The 21,898-nt window shown below is 36.3% G+C and overlaps 1 protein-coding gene across 33 annotated transcripts in view; it reads left to right on the top strand.

Moving 5' to 3' along the window:
• Positions 1-21,898, top strand: part of TBC1D5 (TBC1 domain family member 5) — a 682,585-nt gene that overhangs the window by 455,412 nt on the left and 205,275 nt on the right. For all 33 annotated transcript variants that reach the window (XM_016426458.2, XM_007505143.3, XM_056800296.1 and 30 more), the window contains one exon: positions 8,761-8,863. In XM_016426458.2, coding sequence (XP_016281944.2) covers positions 8,761-8,863 — 103 coding nt within the window. The remainder of the gene's footprint in view (positions 1-8,760; positions 8,864-21,898) is intronic.

The raw sequence follows: 21,898 nt of genomic DNA, 5'->3' as shown, positions 1-21,898 counted from the left end.
TAAATTCAACCATTCTCATACATTGAAGTTCATTGACTCCCAAGATGTCAGTGTTTAAACTTTCTGCCTCTTATTTGACCACATCTGGCTTAACTTGGATCATAGATCTTATATTCCAGCTTCCTGTGCAATATTGATCCTTGTAGCATTGTGTTGGACATATCCACGTATGAGCTTCCTTTCAGCTTTGACCCAGCCACATCGTTCTTTCTGGAGCTACTTGTAGTTGTCCTCTGCTCTTCCCAAGTAGTATGTTGGATGCTTTCTGACCCGAGGAGCTTATCTTCCAGTGTCATATCTCTTTATCATTTTAATATAGTCCCTGGGTTTTCTTGGCAAAGATACTGGAATGGTTTGCTATTTCCTTCTCCAGTGGGTCATCTTTTGTCTGAACTCTCAACTATGACTTGTTTGTCTTGGGTAACCCGATTTGTCAGAGCTTAAAGTTTCCTCTGCCAAAAGGCATCTGGGAGGTGGCTAAGTCCTAAAAATTAGATATGGCTTATCTAGATTTTTCCTCAAAATGGAGGTTTGAAAAGGAACTTACTCATGTGAAAAGAGAATTGCAATAGCTTATGCATGATGACTAAATCTTGATAATAATGGATGGCTCATCAGAGCTTTTTCCCAAAGGGAAATTTAAAGAAATAACTCACCAATGAGAGAAGGGAGCCTTTTAGCTTCCCCTCTCTTTAATTCAGTTTCCCCAAGTCAATAACAAGCATTTATTAAGAATCTATTATGTTTCAGAGACTATGCTAAATGCCAGGCATACAAAGAGAGGCAAAAACTGCAATTTCACCCTGGGAGCTCACATACTTGGTTAAAATTAATTTAATTTTTTTCCTCAATCACATATAGACTCAATTTTAGTAATTATTTTCTAATATTTTGCAATTCATGTTCTTCCTCCTAACCCTTTCCCATCCCTGAGATGTCAAGTAACATGATACAGTTTATACATATGCTGTCATTCAATAAATATTTCCATGCTCATCATGCTGTGAATGAAGAAAAATTCATGAAGGAAATCAAGGAGAAAATGTCATGCTTCAACCTACATTCAGACCTCATTAATTCCTTCTATGGCTGTGGACAGGCTTTCTCATCATGAATCTTTTGAAGCTGGCTTGGATTCTCACATTGCTAGTAATAGCTAAGTCATTCATCATTGATCATCATAGATTTTTTACTATTACTATATACAATGTTCTTCTGGTTCTCTTTACTTTGCATCGCTTCATAGAAAACTTTCCAGGTTTATTTGTGATTGTCCTGTTGATCATTTCTCATGACCAATAGTATTCCATTACAACCATATACCACAACTTGTTCAGCCACCCCCCCACCCCCCCAACCCCCAGTTAATGGACATCCCTTCAGTATCCAGTTCTTTGCCACTACAAAAAGAGCTGCCATAACCATTTTGGTAGAAATAGGTCCTTTACTCCTGTCTTTAGTCTCCTAGATACAGACCTTGTAGTGGTATTGCTGGACCAAAGGTTATGAGGGAGCTCACATTCTGTTGGGGCAGACAACATTAAAACTACTATGTATGTATTAGAAGGATACAAGATAAATTGTAAGTAATCAAGGGAGGGAAAACATTAGTATTAAGGGTTTTGGAAAAGGCTTCTTGTAGAAGTGGGGACTTTAAGAATGATGAGATGGCAAGAAACAAGGAGAACATTCTAGGTTTATTAGGGAAGCTGGTGAAAAATACATCATGTCTGCACATAAAGGAAAACAAGACTGTTGTCTCTAGATAGTAGAATTCTTGGTGGGGAATAAGACTAAGAGGGGCCAAGTTATGAAAGAAAAACCAAGGTTTTTTATTTGGTCCTGGATGTAAAAGGGAACCAATAGACTTTATTGAGTAGATATGATCAAACTGTTCTAACAAAATAATAATATAGCTAGCATTTAAATAGTACTTTTTTGTGCCAAGCATTGTGCTAAACTCTTCACATATGAAATCTCATTTGCTATCATTATCTCTTTTTAATAGAGGAGGAACTGATACGGAAAGAAGTTAAAATGTCTTGACTAGAGCCATGTTGCTAATAAGTTTTTAAGGCCAGAAGTAGATGGGCTAATAAATTTCTAAGGGCAGAACTCAGAGCATCTAGCCTATAAGCCAAGCACTCAATCTTCTGTGCCACCTAACTGCCTTTCTAGCTGCTTTGGTAGCTGTAGTAGATATTGCTACTAGGGGAATTATGGTAATAGGGAAATGTTAGAGCAGTAACACCAGAAAGCAAGCTAGGGGAAAGACTGGATCTTGGACCCCTCCCCCTACACTACTTCCTGTTCCCTTTCAACTGTCTTGGAAATGTTCTTCTCTGAAATGGTAAGCGTGAAGATTTTCCCTAATAACTAAATCCTTAGGTCCTTAGGTTGACTATGTAAATGAAGATATGACAATACAAAATGGGGTTGCATAAAAAGAAAGACACTCAGAACTCTTGAAATGCCAATCGTTGGAGGAGAGACTGTGTTCCAATGGGATCTTGAAGGGAGCAGCTAGGAAAGTCCAGATGCTTGAGATTCATTCTTCCTTCTCTGGCTGTTGTATGATTAGGGGATGACTTGAGTCAGGTATACCAACCAGAAGGCCCTTTGAGTAGTCCATGAATAAGGTGATGAGGACCTATAGCAGAGTGGTGGCACGGTCAGAGGAGAGAGAAGGGAGCAGGAAATGAGAAATCCTGGGAAGGTCAAATCAACAGGCTTTGGCAATATATTGGGTGTGGAAGCAGAATGAGAAAGGAAGGAGTCCAGGATGACGCTAAAGTTGTGAGCCTTGTCTAGGTGGATGATTGTATCCTTAATAATAGAGTGATGAGAGAGGGGATTGGAGTGAAAGAGAATGAGTTCCATTTTGGACATGTTGTGTTTAAGATCTCTTTGGAACATCCAGTTTGAGATGTCCATTAGGTAGATGGAGATATGAGACAGTAAACAGGAGAGCAGTTAGGACTGGACAGTAGATATGAGAACCATCTCCCTGCAGATGACAACTTTCATGAGATCACCAGGTTCAGTTCTATAAGAGAGCAACGGGCTCGATCTCTAGGAGACCTCATCATCCTTAGCAGGCATGACATGGACTAGATCTGACAAAGGAGACCCAGAAGAGTTCAGATAGGCAGGAGGTCAGCTAGGAGAGTAAGAAAAGTGCCAGAGCTACAGGGAAGTCATGAAGAGATAAGAATTAAGAAAAGACCTTCAGATCTGACAATTAAGAAAATATTTTGACTTTGGAAAGAGCATTTACAGTTGAATGGTACAATGAGAAGCCAGACTGCAGAAAATTAAGAGAGTGAGAGTAAAGGAGAAATGGCATACATTGCTTTCTCAAAGAGTTTAACCATGAAAGGGAAGAGCAAAAGAATGATTGGTGAGGCTTTTATTTTTTTTAAGAATGGAGGAAACATGGACAGAGGCAGGGAAATAGACAATGAGATATTGAAGATTAATGAGAAAGATTGATAAAGGCAAGTCAATCTGCTAATGGAGAAGATGGGATATAATGGAATCATATATATATTTTGAGGAGCTTGCATTATCAAGGAGGAGATAGTGAAAAAAAGAGATATGTATAATGTGAAATGGGGAGGGAGGAAGAGGGAGCTCTTAGGGAATGACCTTAGTTTTTTCAGTCAAATATGAGTCCAGGTTTTTCAGCTGAGAGGGTAAGAGTCAAGGCATCGATGGGAAGATTTTATGAAGGGATGAAAAGTTTTGGAAAAGCTGCTGCAACAAGCAATATAATGAAATTATTAGAAGGGCAGGATTGTTTTGCTACTGTGAGGACCTAAATGTAACAAATTTATAGTTGTGTGGTTTCATGATTTTCTACAGTTGCCAAAACTTCATAAAGCATATGGTCTGACCACATCTCTTTCTTGCTCAAAAATATTTCTCCTATTTGGCTTTCATAACTTGGCTCTAATTTTCCAATTTACCTTTTATATATTACTTCCCTTCATAAACAATACCTACCTGCCAGATTAACCTACTAGCTGTCAGGAAACCTGACATTCCATCTGCTTTCTCCAAATGATTGTGCTTTCCTCTCTACAACCTTCTCTTCTCTTTCCCCCAACAAAAGCATGAAAAATATAGAATCCTTACCTCTGCCGCTTACCTCATAGGAAGTGTTCCCTCAGTCTCCTCATTTGTTTCTTATATGTGTGTATATATATATATATATATATATATATATATATATATATATATATACATATATATATATGTATATATATATATATATATATATATATATATATATATATATATATACACACACACTATATTTCCTGGTAGAATGTAAGCTCCTTGAAGGCAGGTACTGTTTCATTTTTTGTCCTCTTGTCCCTATTACCTAACTGTCAGAATGCTTAGGAAATATGTGTTGCGTAAACACAAACTATTTTTACATTGTAGAAAACATCCATATCATCTACCATTGTCTTTCAAAAGATGCCTGATTAAATCATAAATCAGGTTTTTGGGTGTTTTGAATTTTTTTAAACACTTTCTTAAAATTTTGATCAACTACTAAACAGCTTCTGAATCAAGAGTTAAAATGGAAAATCTACTTTCTGCAACCAACAAAAAACCCTAGATTCCACTTCATTGTCTTCAGAAAGGTATTGTAAGTGTTCTAGGTACCAACATTAGCTTTCATTGCCATTCAGTTTTACATCTTAAGTTGTACTCTCATATCAAATCTCTAATTATAATGTCTGACCAGATGCAGAATGGTTTCATAAATATTTCAGAATGGAATACTTTCTCTACTTCTGCCCTATATAGAGTGAATGAGTGAGAGAGAGAGGGTGTGAAGAGAGAGAGAGAAATTTATTCTTCCCTCTGTTTTATAACACATGGTTTCTATAATACCTCGTTGAATAAATTGTGATTAAGACATAACTACTGATTTATTCTTTAAATACTTATCTGCTTCTTTGTTAAAAACAACAACAACAACAACTCAGAAACAAACTATCATTTGATGTACTTTGGACTTGAAATAATAGACTCAACATTGACTCCACCTCACCATAACTTGTTATTGCTGAATCCTACTTGGGAAAGCCATTGTGTGATTATTTTTTTTTAAAGACAAGTTTACCTTTACAATTTGGAGAAGATTAGGATAACAATCTAATTTGCTTTTCCTGAATATATATAAAATATACGTGTATGAATGTATATTGTATATATATGTACATATATTATACATGTATATATAAATGCATATCATATGAAAGAGCCTTAAAGCATGTAAATGCAGAAGTTTAGAATTACCACCCCTTAACCCTGAAGATAATTTAGTCTTAACTAAATTAATTTTTTTTCCTCATGCTTTTTTCTATGTACTTAAAGGCAAGATATCACGATTATAAAATGTTGAGTTTTTTATATAGTGGGAGCTAAATTTTCTGTTTTATATATATATTTCAAATTCATTACCTAGATTTTAATGTATCCCTACATTCATTAACTTACACTTATTATATTATATATATATTGTTTCTTTGAATTATTTATCATATTATATGATTAAAGAAGTTTTACCATATATTTGGAATAACACTAATGTGGGATTTCAGTTTCAGTTCTGGGTATTCTATTAGTTGGAGAAGTGGGTATTGAAAGGAAGGGAATAGAAATTTATATAGTACCTACTACATGCCATGAACCATCTTTAGTACCTTTGCAAATATCTCATTTGACAAGACACCTAAACTTTCTGTCTTACAGTTTTCCCATCTATAAAATATAATAATCTCTTAAGGTGCTCAAAATGTTAGGATTCAATGATTGCTTTTCCATCTTCTAAAAAGACTTTTTTAGTAGTTTGGCGTATACGTCTACCTTGTATAATTCTGTGGATTCCCCATTAGAATTTATAGGCAAATATTCTTTTTTAAAGAGTAAAGGGGTTTTTTTCTTCTAAAAAGGGAATACTGTTAGATTTTACAAATTGGCACTTCAGCTCTGTAGAGTAGAATTGTGGATGGTGTGCTATTGCATTTAGATGAGGTACGCTATGGCTGCCTAATACACATTTTCAGTTGATTGGGTATTTGCTAAAAGTGGGTAATTTAAATTATCTACCTGCAATTTAATTCTGGTAGGTCTCTAGTTTTTAATCTTGGAAGTGGTTAGTATGCATTTAAATGAAACCATGAATTGGTATGTAATATAATTTACATTTTTAGTGGATAGATATTAAACTCTTACTATATAGTTCATAGATATTTGTTGGCAGAAGTAAGGAACGTACTTTTTAGGACTTTCTCCCATTCTTAATCCTAATCTTGAATATTACACAAAATTTTGTTAGGCTATAATTTTGTGTGTATGAGAGATTTCCAAAGAATAACTGCAAAAGAAGTCCATATAAAGTTATATTCAGGGGCTTGATAGACTTGTTTTTTCTTCCATTGCTCAGAACTAATGCTAGCATGATGTTAGTTTATTGTTTCTCCTTTGTCTTTAAGCCTCATATCTTAATAGACCAAGGGGCACTGGAGATAACACTTTCTCTAAACTCATCTATCCCTAGGTTACTATCTCATTTCTGATGTTATCACTAAACTTTCTTAGGAAATGTTCTGCCGCAATTGCCATCTCTTTGTCACCCACACTCTTCTAATATTTTCTATTTAGATGCCATTCTTAGCACTTCATTAAATTGTTCTCTTTAAGGCATGTGGCTTTTCTCTGAGCAAAGTTAGTCTTTGCTTAGTTACCATCATTATTTCTTTTCTTGATGCATTTGAAATGATGAACCATAAAATTGTGTTCCATAAAATACCCTTAGGTTTTGTGATCCTGCTTCTTGTATTCTTTGGATTGTCATGTTTTTCTTTACATTTTCTCTTCCTTAGTGCCAGCTGAACCAGTATTTAATTTTAGATTTCTTTTATTATTCTTCATCTACATTCCCACTCTTTAGAATCTGGCTTAGTTCAGATCAGAGATAGTAAGTCATCTTGATATTTTGATAAAATTTATAGTTGAAAGAAACTTTAAAGGTCATCTCCAACCCCCCACTTAAAGCAGCATCTTGCACATGTGTATAGCTTCTCTATACAAACTTGTACTGAAACTGGGTGTGTTGGGACTGTTTCTTTGTATTTCTCCCCCATTGCACAGATCCTAGCACCAATAGACACTTAATAAATGTTGTCAACCCACTATTGAATTGTTAGACTAATAGGCATGTAATTTGAGTGTTATTCTGTGTCCTCATGATACCCAAAGAACAAGAATGGCTTCTAATGCATTAGGGAGACAAATTTTTGGTAGCACATGGACTAGAGTTGTGGACCAGCATAGATGGCTTTGCAGTCTACCTAGTTGGAGAAAGTGTCTCAATTGATGACATCACAGATACATTTGTACCTTGTGAGGAAAATACAAGAAATAAGGTGTTGGGTAAGTCCTCAATCCTTAGAAGCATCAACAAAATCAATAATCATTTTTGTCATTGGTACTTAAAACTGAAATATATTTCTGTTTTATCAACCTTTCATTCTCCTAGATGAAATATTTTCCATCTCCACAGCCAAAATTAAACCATGATCAACTAGTGCCCATTGTATTATGACATCCTTAGATCAGATCTTACTCTTTTTTTTTCTGCCCTCATTCATCTAATACAATTAACTGAATTATCTTTCTCAGTCATGTTTTCTTCATCTTAAACTCAGGAATCTATAGGTAATTGTGTTACTCGTATTACAGATAAAACTTCTCTGCTTAGATTTAGAACTCTTTATTGATTTTCCTTATCTTTTATCCTTTCCCTTCCCCTCCAAAACAACTATTATCATTTTTCCAACTTTATTTCTATATGTATCCTTTGATAAATCATAATGCTATCTAAATACATGAATCTTTTATTAGTGTCTATGCTTTCTAACTTGACATTCCCATTTATTGGAAAGTCCTTTCCCCATATTCCCATAAAGCCTTAAAATCCTAGTTTAAAACTCACCTTGGGAAATCCATGAGTAACCACCCACCCAACTATTTGCTCACAGCATTTCCAGTCTTATTTTTTTCTTTCTTTTATATCTAGTTGTTAGTATATCAAATTATATATATACAGTTATATTATTTTCAGATATACTCCTCCGTTGTTTCATGGAAATACCCTTTACCTTATTAAATAGAATTTACACTCTCTAAGAGATTCTGTCTTTTTATTTGATTTGTTTTCAGTTCATCTAGAGCCCCTAGTACATTGCCCAGTGTGTTTAGAGTACTGTATTTTGTTAAGAGACCTAAAGTCGTTATCATAGTAATTGTTTAAGTTTTTTTAGCTTTGTGCCAAATTGAATAAGTTGTCCCTGAGAAATATTCATTTAGGCATGGATAGGGCTCCTATCTATTCAACCTCAATTGAAAAAAATTATACATATCAAATCAGATCATGCATGTAAGGTAAATATGGCCTACCATTATTATTAGGGAGAAAATTTTTAATTTTATGTGTATCAAATTTATTTAATATTTTTAACTTAAATGATATTAACTTTAAGGTCCAAATCCCCCCCCACCCCTTTTTTGATCCTGTTTCATTAAAACATTAGTCCTGCCACAGGAGAAAATTGGGATACAGATAAAAAAGTCTTGTATAGAAAACTCAAAAAGCCCTAGGGACCTCTCAGAAGTGAGAGTTGGAAGAAGATTCTTTAAACCAGGCTGCCAGCCTCAGGACTGTTTTCTTTTTTTTAGGTTTCCTGAAATGCAGTATTTCCAACAAGAAAATGTGAGAAAAATTCTTACAGATGTTCTTTTCTGTTATGCGAGAGAAAACGAGCAGTTGCTTTATAAACAGGTAATGAAAATATCGTACAGGTGGCATCCATTGACTCAAAATTTTCTATACAGCTTGACAAATGATAGCGCAATAATGGAGGCTTTATTGTATCCAGAGTTGTATCATAATGCTCAGGCAATCAGAGAGATACTTGTCAGCTGCATGAGAAGAAAAGTAAGCTCATTGACGCACATATGCTAGCTCCTCATTATATGACATTCCACCAAATTGTCTTCTATAAGGCTGCTCAAGCTTTTCTTTCAACTTTTTGGAGTTTGTTTATAAACAGCCTTTTTGAAACCAATCTAGTAATAAAACTTTCCATGGTTGCATGTATAAATATTGTATACAAGTATAGCATTTATAAAAATGTAAGATAATGTGAAAAGTTATAAAGTACCCCATTAGTCTCTAAAATTTATCAAAAACCAGTTTCAAAAAGTTGTTTATAACAATTGAAAATACATATTTAGTTTCACCATGGTACTATTACCTGACCCATCACACAGTCATTAACACTCAGAAAATTAATGTATTACATTTTCCACAAGAGGAAATTATCCATTATTTACTTACAGTATTTTAAGATCTGTTTCAGTTTATTGTAACTTTTTAAGTACAGAGAAAATAATTGTCTATATTTACTACATTCTGAAGGCATTAATCTCCAGGAAAGGTCTAAACTAAGTTGTCGATGCTTTTAATAGTCATATTCTACAGTGTAAAGCAAGTATTAAAAGCTCTATGTCCTAGATCTAATATCAAAGAAATTTTTGATCAAATTTTGACAAAATATTTTTTTAAATTTACTAGGTCAAAGAAAAGAAATAAATAGGAATGGAATGAACTTAAAAATTTTGTACATAATAAATCAAGTTGAAGAGTAATTTTTCAACATAATTTTCCCCTTTTATGTTAATGTATAAAAGCAAAAGTTGTGTTAGAGCAATTCTGTACCAATGGAACATGGTTTGCTATCAAAGAACAAGAAACCGAACATTGTCCATCTCCACTATCTTCAATGAATGTGACCCAGAGCAATTGCATTGAAGAAAGTGAAATGGAGGATCACATTCTAGATAATTTAGAAAAAGTCTATCATTTATTGAACAAGAAAGTAATATTATCTGACTCCTGGGTATGACTTAAAAGGCTTAATTACCCCCTGTGCATGTTTAAAATCCTGTAGATTCTTTACAGAGAAATAATACCTTGCTGCAGAAGGACTGAATATTTAGCCAGATCAAATTTAAGAAAAAACCTTGAGTTTCATCACAAGCTGTTAAAGCTATTATTTTGTACTAGGTGACACCCCGTTTAACATAGACCATATTGTTAATAGTTATGGGATTTTATTGAATTAATGAGACTGTTATCATGTAGTAGAATGTCTTGCTGAGTTAATTGAAACTGCAGAGATTATATAAATGGTATTAATGAACTTTGACTGCCTGATGCCTCGGCTTTAATAAAGACTGCGTGGTGGGCTAAATGAACATAGGCAGATAAAAGAACAGGTTCAATCTTCTGAGCCTACAGGCTGTTGACGATGGAAACTTCTTTACCTTCATTTTCCACTGGTACAAATTTGATTCTGCAGCACTTACTGAAGAATAGTTCAGCTGAGTTAAAGCCATGAGATTGCAGAAATACCATCAGTTTAGATGATCACAAAATACATATTTTATGGCCATGGAATAAATGGTTATATCAGTAAATATGCTTTATCACTTTTACAAAATAGGAACTTAATTACTTTGTGGGGATCTCTTCTACGAGAGCCTTCCAAGGATTCTGCTGCAATTTCCATTTGCAGTTCCTTGCGTATTCTGCTAGCTTTTGCCCTCTCCATTTCACACACATTCAAGTTTTCCAGAGTGTTTGGGGCAGCTCTAAAAGAGAATTAGAGCTTAGATGAGAACCAAAATTCTGGATGAGTTCTGGCCAGGGGCGCTTCTGGTGGACAAGTAAAAGCAATTCTTCCTTTCTACTGGCAAGGCAGTGTCTGGCTTCCTTTAGAGTTTGATTCAGTGTGGCTGCAGTTGGATTTTGCAGTGAAATTCCTCCCAGACCATGAAAACTCATCTCAAAAGCTAACTCCTCAATGCACATCTCCCTTTATTCAAGAATCATTTTCCCCCCAAAGACCCTTGCTAGCTCGATATTCCTCTTTTATACACTCATCATGGATTATTACATGTTTTGGCCATTAGAATCATATGGAGTATTACAGTTTTTTTGTGTGTTATTACCTTCTAGTCTTCTGAACACAAGCAAATGTTTGGCTATTTTGTGACTTTTAAATTAGTGTCTGGTCAGGAGTGTTGGCCTTATCTACTCTGAGTACTAATCCTGTCACTGTACGTGCTTAATAAATGTTTGGTGATGAGAAGATCACAGAAATTATTAATTTTTACCTTCATTTGACCAATCAGGAAACAGACCCACAGAGGTCAGGTGATGCTCAAAATCACACACATATTTAGTGGCAATTTACTTGAATCCAGATCGTATTACCCTGAATCTAGAGTTCTTTCTACTATCCTATTCAATTGATTAAGCTTGCTGGCTTGCCATCATTTTATTCAGCATATTAATCTACAATAATCATAATAGATTTCTCTGCTATATTAACTCTCTTTAAAATTGCAATTTAAGGTAGGCACATTGATTTTATGTTAACCACTTGATTCACAACAATCTTGTGAAGTAAGTATATTCCCTTGGTTGTAGAATAATAATTAACCTATTCATGTCTCTAAAATTTAGCTTACCAATCCTTTCTTCTAAAATTTGTGAAAAATTTCAAACTCCCAAGATGGCAATACATTTTATATACTTTGTAATTAATACTTTACTTTCAAGAATGCTATGAAAGGGTAGCTGAAAAATACCACTGAAAAAGATCTTCAAATATCAATGTTAGCTAGGCTAAGCTCATACTTTAATGTTTAACAAATATTGTCTAAGATGTATTGTAGAAATATCAGTGTGTGTTAAGAAACAGTAAGCATTTTTCTAAATAAAGTTTGTAAAAATATCAGTAAAGGAACGAATACTTTGAGAAGCTGGGCAAGTGATCCTGGACATATCATCTAAGGAAGCTTGGGCCAAGGCAGCAGAAGACACATGATGAATTCAGCTCTTATGAAACAGTACCCCTCCCTCCGTGTCTAACCTCTCGCCAGTCACAAAAAAAAAAAAACAAAAAAACCAGCCAGCTCTAAAAGCATCTTCACTGCACAGAGGCAGAAAGGGTCTTGAATTGAGGGTCTCCAGGTGACTTTCATTTTAAAGGAGCTTCCTGAGGAATGGGTAAGAACCGTCATTGTAAGATCTTACAGTTGAAAATTTCAACATACACCATAGGGAAGACAGAAAGTGTGTGCACGTCTGTGTGTGGTCACAGCCCGTGTTATATATCCAGCATCTGGCCAGGCCACATATTCTCGTGGTATGCCTAGTAGTGGGTGTGGATCTGCCTGTTAGTCTCAAAATGCCACTTTCTTTGCAGTTGGTCGGTAACTTGATCTCTGAGCGTTTGCCCTGGCAGGTTGGGAATTTCAAACAGATTGCCTGTGACCTGGACCTCTTCTGTCCTGCCTGCTCCATAAGCCTCCAGATTGGCAGGGCCACCTCGTTTCCTACCTTCTTCAAAGCGACATCCTCTCCCATTCCCTGCCTGGAACTTTGGATAAGGGCAGTCACTGTGACAAGCGGCCCACTGGGGTCTTGGACCCATTGGGCCCCTCATGAAAACTGGATCAACTAAACTAGGTCATAGCAGGGTCCACTAATGCCTGGATGAAGATGATGCTATTTTCTTTTGCATCTTGCCTGAGGGGCCCGAGTTCCAGCAGGAGACAAAAATGCTTGCTTACTCATTTAACTACGTGAACAAGACGGCGGGGAAGGTTTGCCTTCCTTCAGGGAGCGAGCGCTTCCTCCTCTTCCCAGAGGTTCCCATCCTTTCGGAAGTCCCCTTCCAGGGCCCTGAAATGAACTGCCGCAATGGTGGGAGGTAGAGAGCCTAGAGAAGACATACAGCATGGCGGCCAAGAGCTGCTCTCGGACCCAGCTCCAGCACTGATGAGTCTGTCGTGTCCTCGCTACACTGTTCAACGAGCATGTGGGTATGAAGGTTGGGTCAGTGTTGCTCCCTGTGATTCACCCTTCACATGCAGACCCACCAAGTGCCAGGAGGGGAAATGACGGTGGGCAAAGCCCCGTGTTTGAGACCATGTGACAACCCACCAATTCCGGAGAAAGTCTGGGCTAAAGAATATGGAGGAAGCCATCGGTGCTGTGGAGGGAGCTACTTGGTTGTACAGTGGCTGGAGGGCTGGGCCTGGAGTCAGGAAGACCCAGATTCCTATCCAGCCTCCAACACTGCTTAGCTGTGAGATTCTGGATAAGTTACATAACTTCTTCCAACCTCACTTTCCTCATCTGCAAAATAAACCCGACTTAGGAGCAGTGACAGAGATGATCTGATTTTGGTTCCAGAATGAAAGGAGGGGCAAAAGAAGAGGAAGAAACACTGGGAATATTCCATAAAATATTACAAATGTATCTAAGAATAATCATTATGACCAAATTGTTTTAATCCCAAAGTTACAAGGATGGGTCAATATTAGGAAAATTAATAACATCATAAAGCATATAACAGCATAATAAAATTGGCATAATTTATACCCAAAGATTCAGAAAAGACTTTTGACAGAATTAGCATTCATGGTTTAGTTGTTTTTTAAAGACCCTGAAAAGTATTAGGAATATCAGTGCACTAACTGTATGGTCATGCTCAAATCACCAATTGTAATCCAAAGCATTTGTCAAAAAATCAAGTACTAGCATTATAAGCAGAAAGGAAACCCCAGAAATCAGAGGGGAGCAAAAATGGCCACTATTTTCATCATTATTTGATATACTATTAATAGTGGTGACTATAACAGTAAATCAGTTCACTTTTTATAAACATTTATTAAGCACCTTCTGTATTCAGTACATTGTATTGGACACTGGGTTTATGAAGAGAATAATCAAAACAATCTCTTCTTTGAAGGAATGTGGAAAAATTAAGAAGGGAAAAATATTTGGTGTTATTAGATCTCAAATTATAAAGTAGACATCATAAAACTATCTTTTACTGAAGCCAGAAGAACAAATTATCAATACCTTTACACAAAACCTGAGTTAACATCTTGCCTTAGGACTTGACTAGAATTGTGGGCACCCAGTACAAACCACCTTTCTCTGCCTAAATTTTCTCACCTATAAAATGAGGAGGGTTTGAGGGTCTCTAACATGTTTTCCTACTCTAAATGTATGGTACTTTGAACTGAGAAAAGTACTTTTTATTCAGAACTACTGAGAAAGTTGGAAAGCTATTGGCAGGCAATATTTAGGCCAGTATCTTGACATATACCACAGTAAATTCCTAATGGATATACAATCTGAGTATAAGCAGGTATAACATTAAAAGAGTTAAGGATAAAAGACTTAATCATTTATGTCTAAGGAAAGGGGGAAAATTTATAATTTATAATATTTAAACAATAGAGGATTGACAATAAAAGTTTAATTGGACCATCTTTATTATGAAATTATAAAGATTTCATACAAATAAATTTCATATAGGTAGAATTAAAAGGTCAGAATTTATTATAAAATGTCCTTTAATTGAATATCTGCAATAAAAATCTAATATCTTAAATCTGTTGGAAATTATCACTTAGCTGCTAAAAATAAGACACGTGCTTTCCTTAAAAATAGAAAATGACAATCTCCCCCAATTTTTGTAATGATGCAGAAAGGGTTCTGGTACCAAAAGCAGTGAAGAATAAAATGAGTTTCTTCAATTACAAACCTTTGTTGCTATTCAATATCAAAGCCAAAATGTTTTTTAAAAAAAACATGATTAATATATCTAAAAATAATAATGTTGACCAAGTTGTATTTACATCAAGGTCACAAGGATGGTTTAGTATTAATAAAATTAGTAGCCTTCTCTAAAATACAGGTATACAAAGGATATATACAATATTTTAAAAATGAAATAAAAAATGTTAGCCATTGGGAAAAGATCAGAATCATTAATAACTTAATGAAAATTAAAATAACTAAGGGGACAGACCTAAGATGGCCATAGAGTAGCAGGAACTTTCGGAATCTCCTTCTAACCACTCACTACAAAGCATCTCAAAAAGACAAAAATCAAAATCAAACGAAGTTGCTCTCCCATGGGGCACAGCCCTAAAGGTAGGCAGTGTTTAGGGATTTCCACACTTTAAGGAGGTGAAACGACATTTATCAAAGCCCAACATGATCACTCCTCCCTCATACAACCTACTACCCCAGAGTCAGAGCAAGAGCTGGGACAATCTTAAAATTTTCAGTGATTGGCTGGGAACACTACAGACTTACCCCTGAGGGCAGTGCAAGGCCATAGAAGGGAGACTTGGGTCCTGAGGCTAAAGAGAATGGAGCCTGGGCAGCAGATCTCAGAGCTTGGGCAGAAGTGAGATTAGCTGCAGTGGAGGCAGCTAGGACTTGAAAATAGACTCAGGGCAAACCATTTTAATGTAAACTACACAAAGAACTGTCTAGAAAATACTACCAACCTAAGTTCTGCAAGAAAAAAGCTAAGAAAGCAATGTCTACCACTATGCAGGAACTGCAGTCCACAAGTAGCAAAGGAAATAAATTGCAAAAATGCTTTTGATCCTGAGTAACTTCTGTGGAAGAAAAGGGCAAAAGACAGAAGCAACAACAGAGTGTGACAAAAAGCAAACACATCCACATTTTCCCCCCATAATGGAAATTGGCCGTGTAAGAGTAAAAATAAAGGGTAAGAGAGAGAAAGGTGGGATCTGTTTGGAGACCAAGTCTCCAGTGGATCATTTTAAACATAATCAATGTATAACTCTAAAGATATTTAACTGAAGGCACACACAGTATTGCAGTTTTTCTAAGGGGAAATTGCAATAATATGGGGACAAAAAGGAAAGAAGGAGAAAAAGAATGAAACCACCTAGGGGGAAGTCCCCTTTGGTATAAAAGTGTACATTCAAACAAATGCATTCAACCCCCCAAAGTTCAATTCAGTGCATCCAAAAGTTTCCTCGGGATCTTTTGGAGCATTGTGTGGTCTCTGCAGGCATCTTCATGGCACCTTCTGTAAGCCCTTCACTTTTCCATATATTTGGAGGTAGAAAGTCTCTTATTCTAAAATTACTCTCAAAAGAAATTAAAGGCGGGGGGCAGCTGGGTAGCTCAGTGGATTGAGAGCCAGGCCTAGAGATGGGAGGTCCTAGTTTCAAATTTGACCTCAGACACTTCCCAGCTGTGTGACCCTGGGCAAATCACTTGACCCCCATTGCCTAGCCCTTACCACTCTTCTGCCTTGAAACCAATACACAGTATTGATTCCAAGATGGAAGGTAAGGGTTAAAAAAAAAAAAAGAAATTAAAGTTTGCAAAATAGGCTAAGAATACATTTCCCCCTGAGGGGCATATTGACAAAACACAGAAATCACACAGGCATATGTGGCTGACATAGAGGTATATGAATCATTACCAAAGAAAAATATCAAAAACATCACAAAAATCCAAATAAAAAAGGAAAAAGTAACTACTTGATGAAATATAAAATATGTAAGTCTTATATGTAAAAATCCTAAATAAAGGAAAAATAAAATTATGACAAGTCCTTGAATCAGAACCCAATTAGAGTGATTTATGTCTGATTAGCCTAAAATAGCAATCATGCACTTACCCACTCAGATGTCAGGACTGCAATACATTGCCACAATATGAAAGAATGAAAAAGGAACTTGATGAAGCAGATGAGAAATATAATTTCCTGGCCTGAACTTTCCTTGTCTCTCAGATATAGGGGAGCCAGAACAACCATTGTTAGGTACTTGATAGAAAGTGTGGTACAAAGAGGAGTGCATCTAACATATATCAGACATCTGCAACCTCAAGTCTCACTCAAGGTTCAAGTCCTCTTGTATTGGTGCAGAATCTTATCAATCCTACCAGGATTCATTTGTCTCATTTGCCTCTGTGCTTATATAGCACTACACAGGTTAGGTCGTGTTTTCTTGGCACTGTGCAGTTTAGATCTGTGTTCCTTTGTGATCCCTTCTCCTGAAATCAGATACATTCATCAGGCAAAGTTCCATAATATTTAAATCACCAGTGGCAGGTTTCCATAGTCTAATGCTTTTGGGAATGCATTTACATTTAAAGCTAATAGACATTTTAAACTTACACCAGTACAAAATAAAACAAAAATCTCTTTAATACTGGTGACATGTGATTCAAGGTACAAAAAATTGGAGAAAGAAAAAAAGTAAAACTCAAATACCATATTTCACATGCAAGGAAAAAGAATAATAAAAAAATTTTAAATAATCAGAAATATATAGTTTACAATTAGTGACACTGTATCAGCCAAGGAGAGGTAGAGGCAAAATACAAAGGTTTCTCACTCAAAAAATAAGATCCATTTCCTTTTTAACTTAGCCATGTTCCATAGTGTGAGTACAAATGTTTTTTACAAAGTAATAGCTTTATAAAGCAGTAGTACAACAGGCAATGCACATTCAAAGAAAGAACCAAAATTCTCAAAATTCATAGCACATCACCTTATCTAGAGGTTACTAATACAAGTTTTGTCCAAGTAGTTTATGGAATTTTATGAAGGTATTTTCTCAGGTTCAAGTGTAGGATGGTACAAATAAAGACAGTGCAACAGAATATATATCCAATAGCAAAAATATGATAGCTGAAAATGACATAGAGTAACAGCAAAGAACAAATTTGATTCTCAAAGCAAACAATCAGTAAAATACAATAAATATGATAGGATATAGTTATTCATTATCTATAGAAGTTGCTCTCTTTTCATGGGAGCAATGGATCTAAGAGTCCTTTTCTTCGATTTTTATAACTATTGGAGTTGTTAACAGGACCTGGAATGGACAGCCATAGGCAGGCTGAGTTGCCCCAGTGTGCTGGAAGTTCTTTATGTAAACTTTGTTTCCTGGGTGCAAGTCATGGAGTGAGAAGTCTATAGGACCTGCTTATACAGCAGCTCCAGATTGTAAGGGGTAAAATTAGGGTTGTTGACTGAATATATGATACCAGTGGTCACCAGAGATTAAAATTCAATCCCAATAAAATACTAATTGGTTTGGGATTTTGATGTTGTTTTAATTACAATAGAAGAAAGAAATTGAGGAGAGAGAGAGGAAAGGGTATAAGACTGCTCTGGCAAGCCAGATAGGAGTTCAAAGGCCTAGGCCAAGGGGCCTTCTCAGTCTAGCTCAGCTTCCAGCCATGAGGCCTCCTCTGAGATGAGGAACTTCATAGGAGGATAGCACTTTAGGAGGTAAAGGAAAAGAAGAATCAGCCTAAACCTCTGAGAGAGTTCAGGGAAGACACCTCACCTAACCCACACTACAGAGCTTCTCCCAGTCACCTCACTGGCAAGTCGCAAATGCCAAAATCCGACAAGAGCTGTAAGCATGCCAAAACGCCACCCAGCGCTCCCCACTCTGCCGACAGAGCCCAACGTCTCTGAGCGAGAGTGAGAGAGATCAAGAGGAAGTTACGTGAAATATATAGACAGTTCTTTACATCATTTCCTGTATCTCATGTACCAATGGTAGCTTCAGATTGACTTAGGACAGCCCAAGGGGTCTGTCAGTTGTTTCTTATTTGTCACTTGCTAGCACATGTGTCATAGGCCTTCCTCCTCAACACTTAATCCTTAAGTAGGGTTGTATACATTCCTGGTTGCTAGAATTTTAAGACTAAGCAAAATGGAGAAAACCTAAAATTCACAAGATTCATGGAGGTCTCACAGTTTGGTCTACAAATCCCATATATGTGAGACAATAGAAGTATTTCCCACTAGTAACGATGTATATGCAGGAGAGAAAGGCTTAGCCTGTATAGGAGGGTGTCCAAAAAGCATCTCAAATAATGAGATCTGTTAATCTCCTCTGGGCCTCCTTCTAAGATAAAATAGGGCCAGAGGGAGAATTTCAGGACATTTAAAATGAGTCTTAGTTCACAATTTTCCAGTCATAGTTTTATGATCTCTATTCATTCTTTCACCTTGGCCTGAGCTCTGGGGATGGTATGGTACATGGGAATTTAGGAATTATCCCCAAACATGAATAAATCTGAGACAGGATCAAATCAGTGAAATGAGTTCCTGTATCCAAATGAATGCATGCTGTCAGGCCAAAGACATTTACTGACTTTAAAAGCACTTTGGCAACAAAAGCCATTGTGCCTTGAGCAGTAGGAAATGTTTCAGGCCATCTGGTCAGGTGGATCTACTATGACCAGACAATTTTTATACAGTCCAACTTTTGGCATAGTAATAAACTCAATTTGTAGGTGTTCAAAAGGTGCTACTTGGTTCCAGCTGTGCTGAATAATAAGCAACTAGGCTCTGAGTAGGTCCGAAGTTTTGAGTTAAAACACCTGAAGCTGCCCCTCTCCATTCATGTACATATAAAGTAAATAGTTTGTTGTAATTTTGGATGCCTAGAGCAGGGGCAGACAGGATAGATAACCTGTTTTAATTTTGAAAGAGCTCATAGGTGTTCCGCCTCTTAATTTTAGTGGTTTAGGGACCAATTTTTTTTTTGTTAGTGCTATAAGGGGCTTAGTGGTTTCCCCATAGCAAGAGATCCACTGCCTACAAAACCCTGTTGCTCCAAGAATTTCCTGCAATTGCTTCTTACAAGGGTTTGTTAAATTTTTGAATTTCTTCAATGCCCTTAGAAGAAATAGAATGGGAACCAGCAATTCTAATGAATCAGTATGGAAAAGAATGCCTAGCACAAGTCTACTAAAATAAATTATGTAGCTATGCTAGGAATATTAGATTGAATTGAGGTTAGGTTTGAAACTACAGGATGTCTTTTCATGACATGATTATTTACAGCCCTTAAGTCCTGGACTAATCTATAGACAGGTTTTTCATCAGGTTCTAATTTTGGATTTTTTTACAGGTAGCATGGATATATTATATGCAGATTTGCAGAATTATTTCACCACACTCAATTAATTAATTTATCACTGGGGTAATTCCTTCAATTGCTTCCTTTGAAAGAAAGTACTGAGGAATGGAAGGAGGTAGACCAGATTTGGTCTTAATATGAACAAGAACAACTGATTTAAGGAGGCCAACATCAGAAGATGATGTTCCCAAGAGAGATTCTGGAATATCAGCTGGTATTGTAAAAATGTGTTCCATCATTTACTGACTTTGAAAGAAGTACAGGGAGAAAATTTAATGATTCCTCAGGCAAGTCTAGTGACAGAGCCATCTTTAGAGCAATTTATTGTGGCTCTAAGCTTGCATAAAAGATCTCTTCCAAGGAGATTTATAGGGAAGCTGGGCATTAGAAGAAAGAATGTTTCCCTCCTAAGGGTCCTACAGACACCATCCAAAGGGAAAGCTTTCAGGATGGTCTCATTACATTTTGTGAGCCAATTGAATTGCAATCACAATTACGTGTGTACTCATCAATACAGATCTTAAGTCCCCAGTGTCCAAGAGGCAATCATAATAAATGTTTTCAACCTTCAGGATTACATGAGGTTGATCACTATGGGGAGAAGTGGATAGGGATAACTGGCATTAAGACATCAGTGTCTGTGATGTACCCTCTTATTCTAGTGCCCTTTCTCCCCCTTGACAAGTTCATAAAGATCTTTGGGTATTACCTTGGGCAGTTTCACCCTGAGTATTGCATGGATGAGCTCCACTTTATATATCACTGTTGGGCATTTTGATGTGAGTTATCTGTTGCCTGATTTTTATTTCTATAATTGTTATTATTTCTAAAGTGGTAATTTCTGAAGTTATTATTTCTTGGATTATTATTTCTAATTGCTTGTTTGTAGTTCTTATAGTTCATCATTATGTGACTCCTTTTTGCACAGAAGTGGTATATAAGTAATTGGTACTGAGATTTCTACAAAGGGGTAAAGGCCTCTTTTTCCTTCATTCTCTTTTTTCTTTTTAATCAAATATTTCAGTTAAAGATATTAGTTCCTTCCTTAATGTTTCTAAATGTGACATGGAAATCAGGGTTGAGTAGTTTTGAAATTCACATAACAAGTCATTGATCTCCACATTTTTCTGTTCGTGGCCTTTTGATACTATGATCCTCCTCAATTCCTCAAGGTCTTTATTAAGCCAGTTTTGGCAATTTGTCTTAAGATAATGTTGGACCACTTTGCAGCATTTATTAAAAAACCCTCTTGTAATTTGCCTGACATCTTTCTCTTTAGAAAGGTCATGTTCTATGTATCTTCCACCCATCTCAATGAGTCTTTTCATAAACTGTGAGGGTGTTTCAACATCTGATTGCTTAAGACTCTCAAACTTGGTCCATATTCCTAGGCTATCAGAGCAGTCTCTCATTGCTTTTAGCAGTACTTCTCTTGCACGGCATATTTGTAAATATTCTCCATCATTAACATCCCATTTTGAGCCTTGATCTGATCAGAGAACCACATTCCTTCCCTGGGCTTTATTAACAATAGAAATAATTTTACCATTCTCCATTTCTGTCAAAAAAAAGTTTGGAGCAAGTTTTTTTTTTTTTTTGAAAACCTTGATATGCAGGATCATATGTACAAAATATATTTTCAAGGGTTTTAATGACCACAATAGGTTCATCCTCAAAACAAGGGGCATTTTGCTTGAATTTCTTAATATCTTTGGGAGTAAAAGGTTTGCAGTGCTTTTACTTACCAATGCCCATTTAAAGTGCGCAATTCCCTTTAGGGGGAAAAAAACTTTAAATGAATTAGTTGAAGTTCTTGTCTTTTGTCTTGATGTCTGTGTTGATACAGAGAAAGTAAGTGGAGGGTTCCAGAGGGGGAAGAGTTGTTGAGATGAGAGGGCAGGGTTGGACTGGAGATGGGCAGTGCTGAGAGCTGAGACAAGGGACAGAAGAGGTAAGGGAACTTGAAGAAGGTGCAGGGGAGGGTGGGGTGGCCAGTAGCTGTACA

Source organism: Monodelphis domestica, chromosome 5 (genome assembly GCF_027887165.1).
Source record: "Monodelphis domestica isolate mMonDom1 chromosome 5, mMonDom1.pri, whole genome shotgun sequence".
NCBI lineage: Eukaryota > Metazoa > Chordata > Mammalia > Didelphimorphia > Didelphidae > Monodelphis > Monodelphis domestica.
Note: the sequence above shows the minus strand (reverse complement) of the source record. Positions and strands in the feature narration are given on the sequence as shown.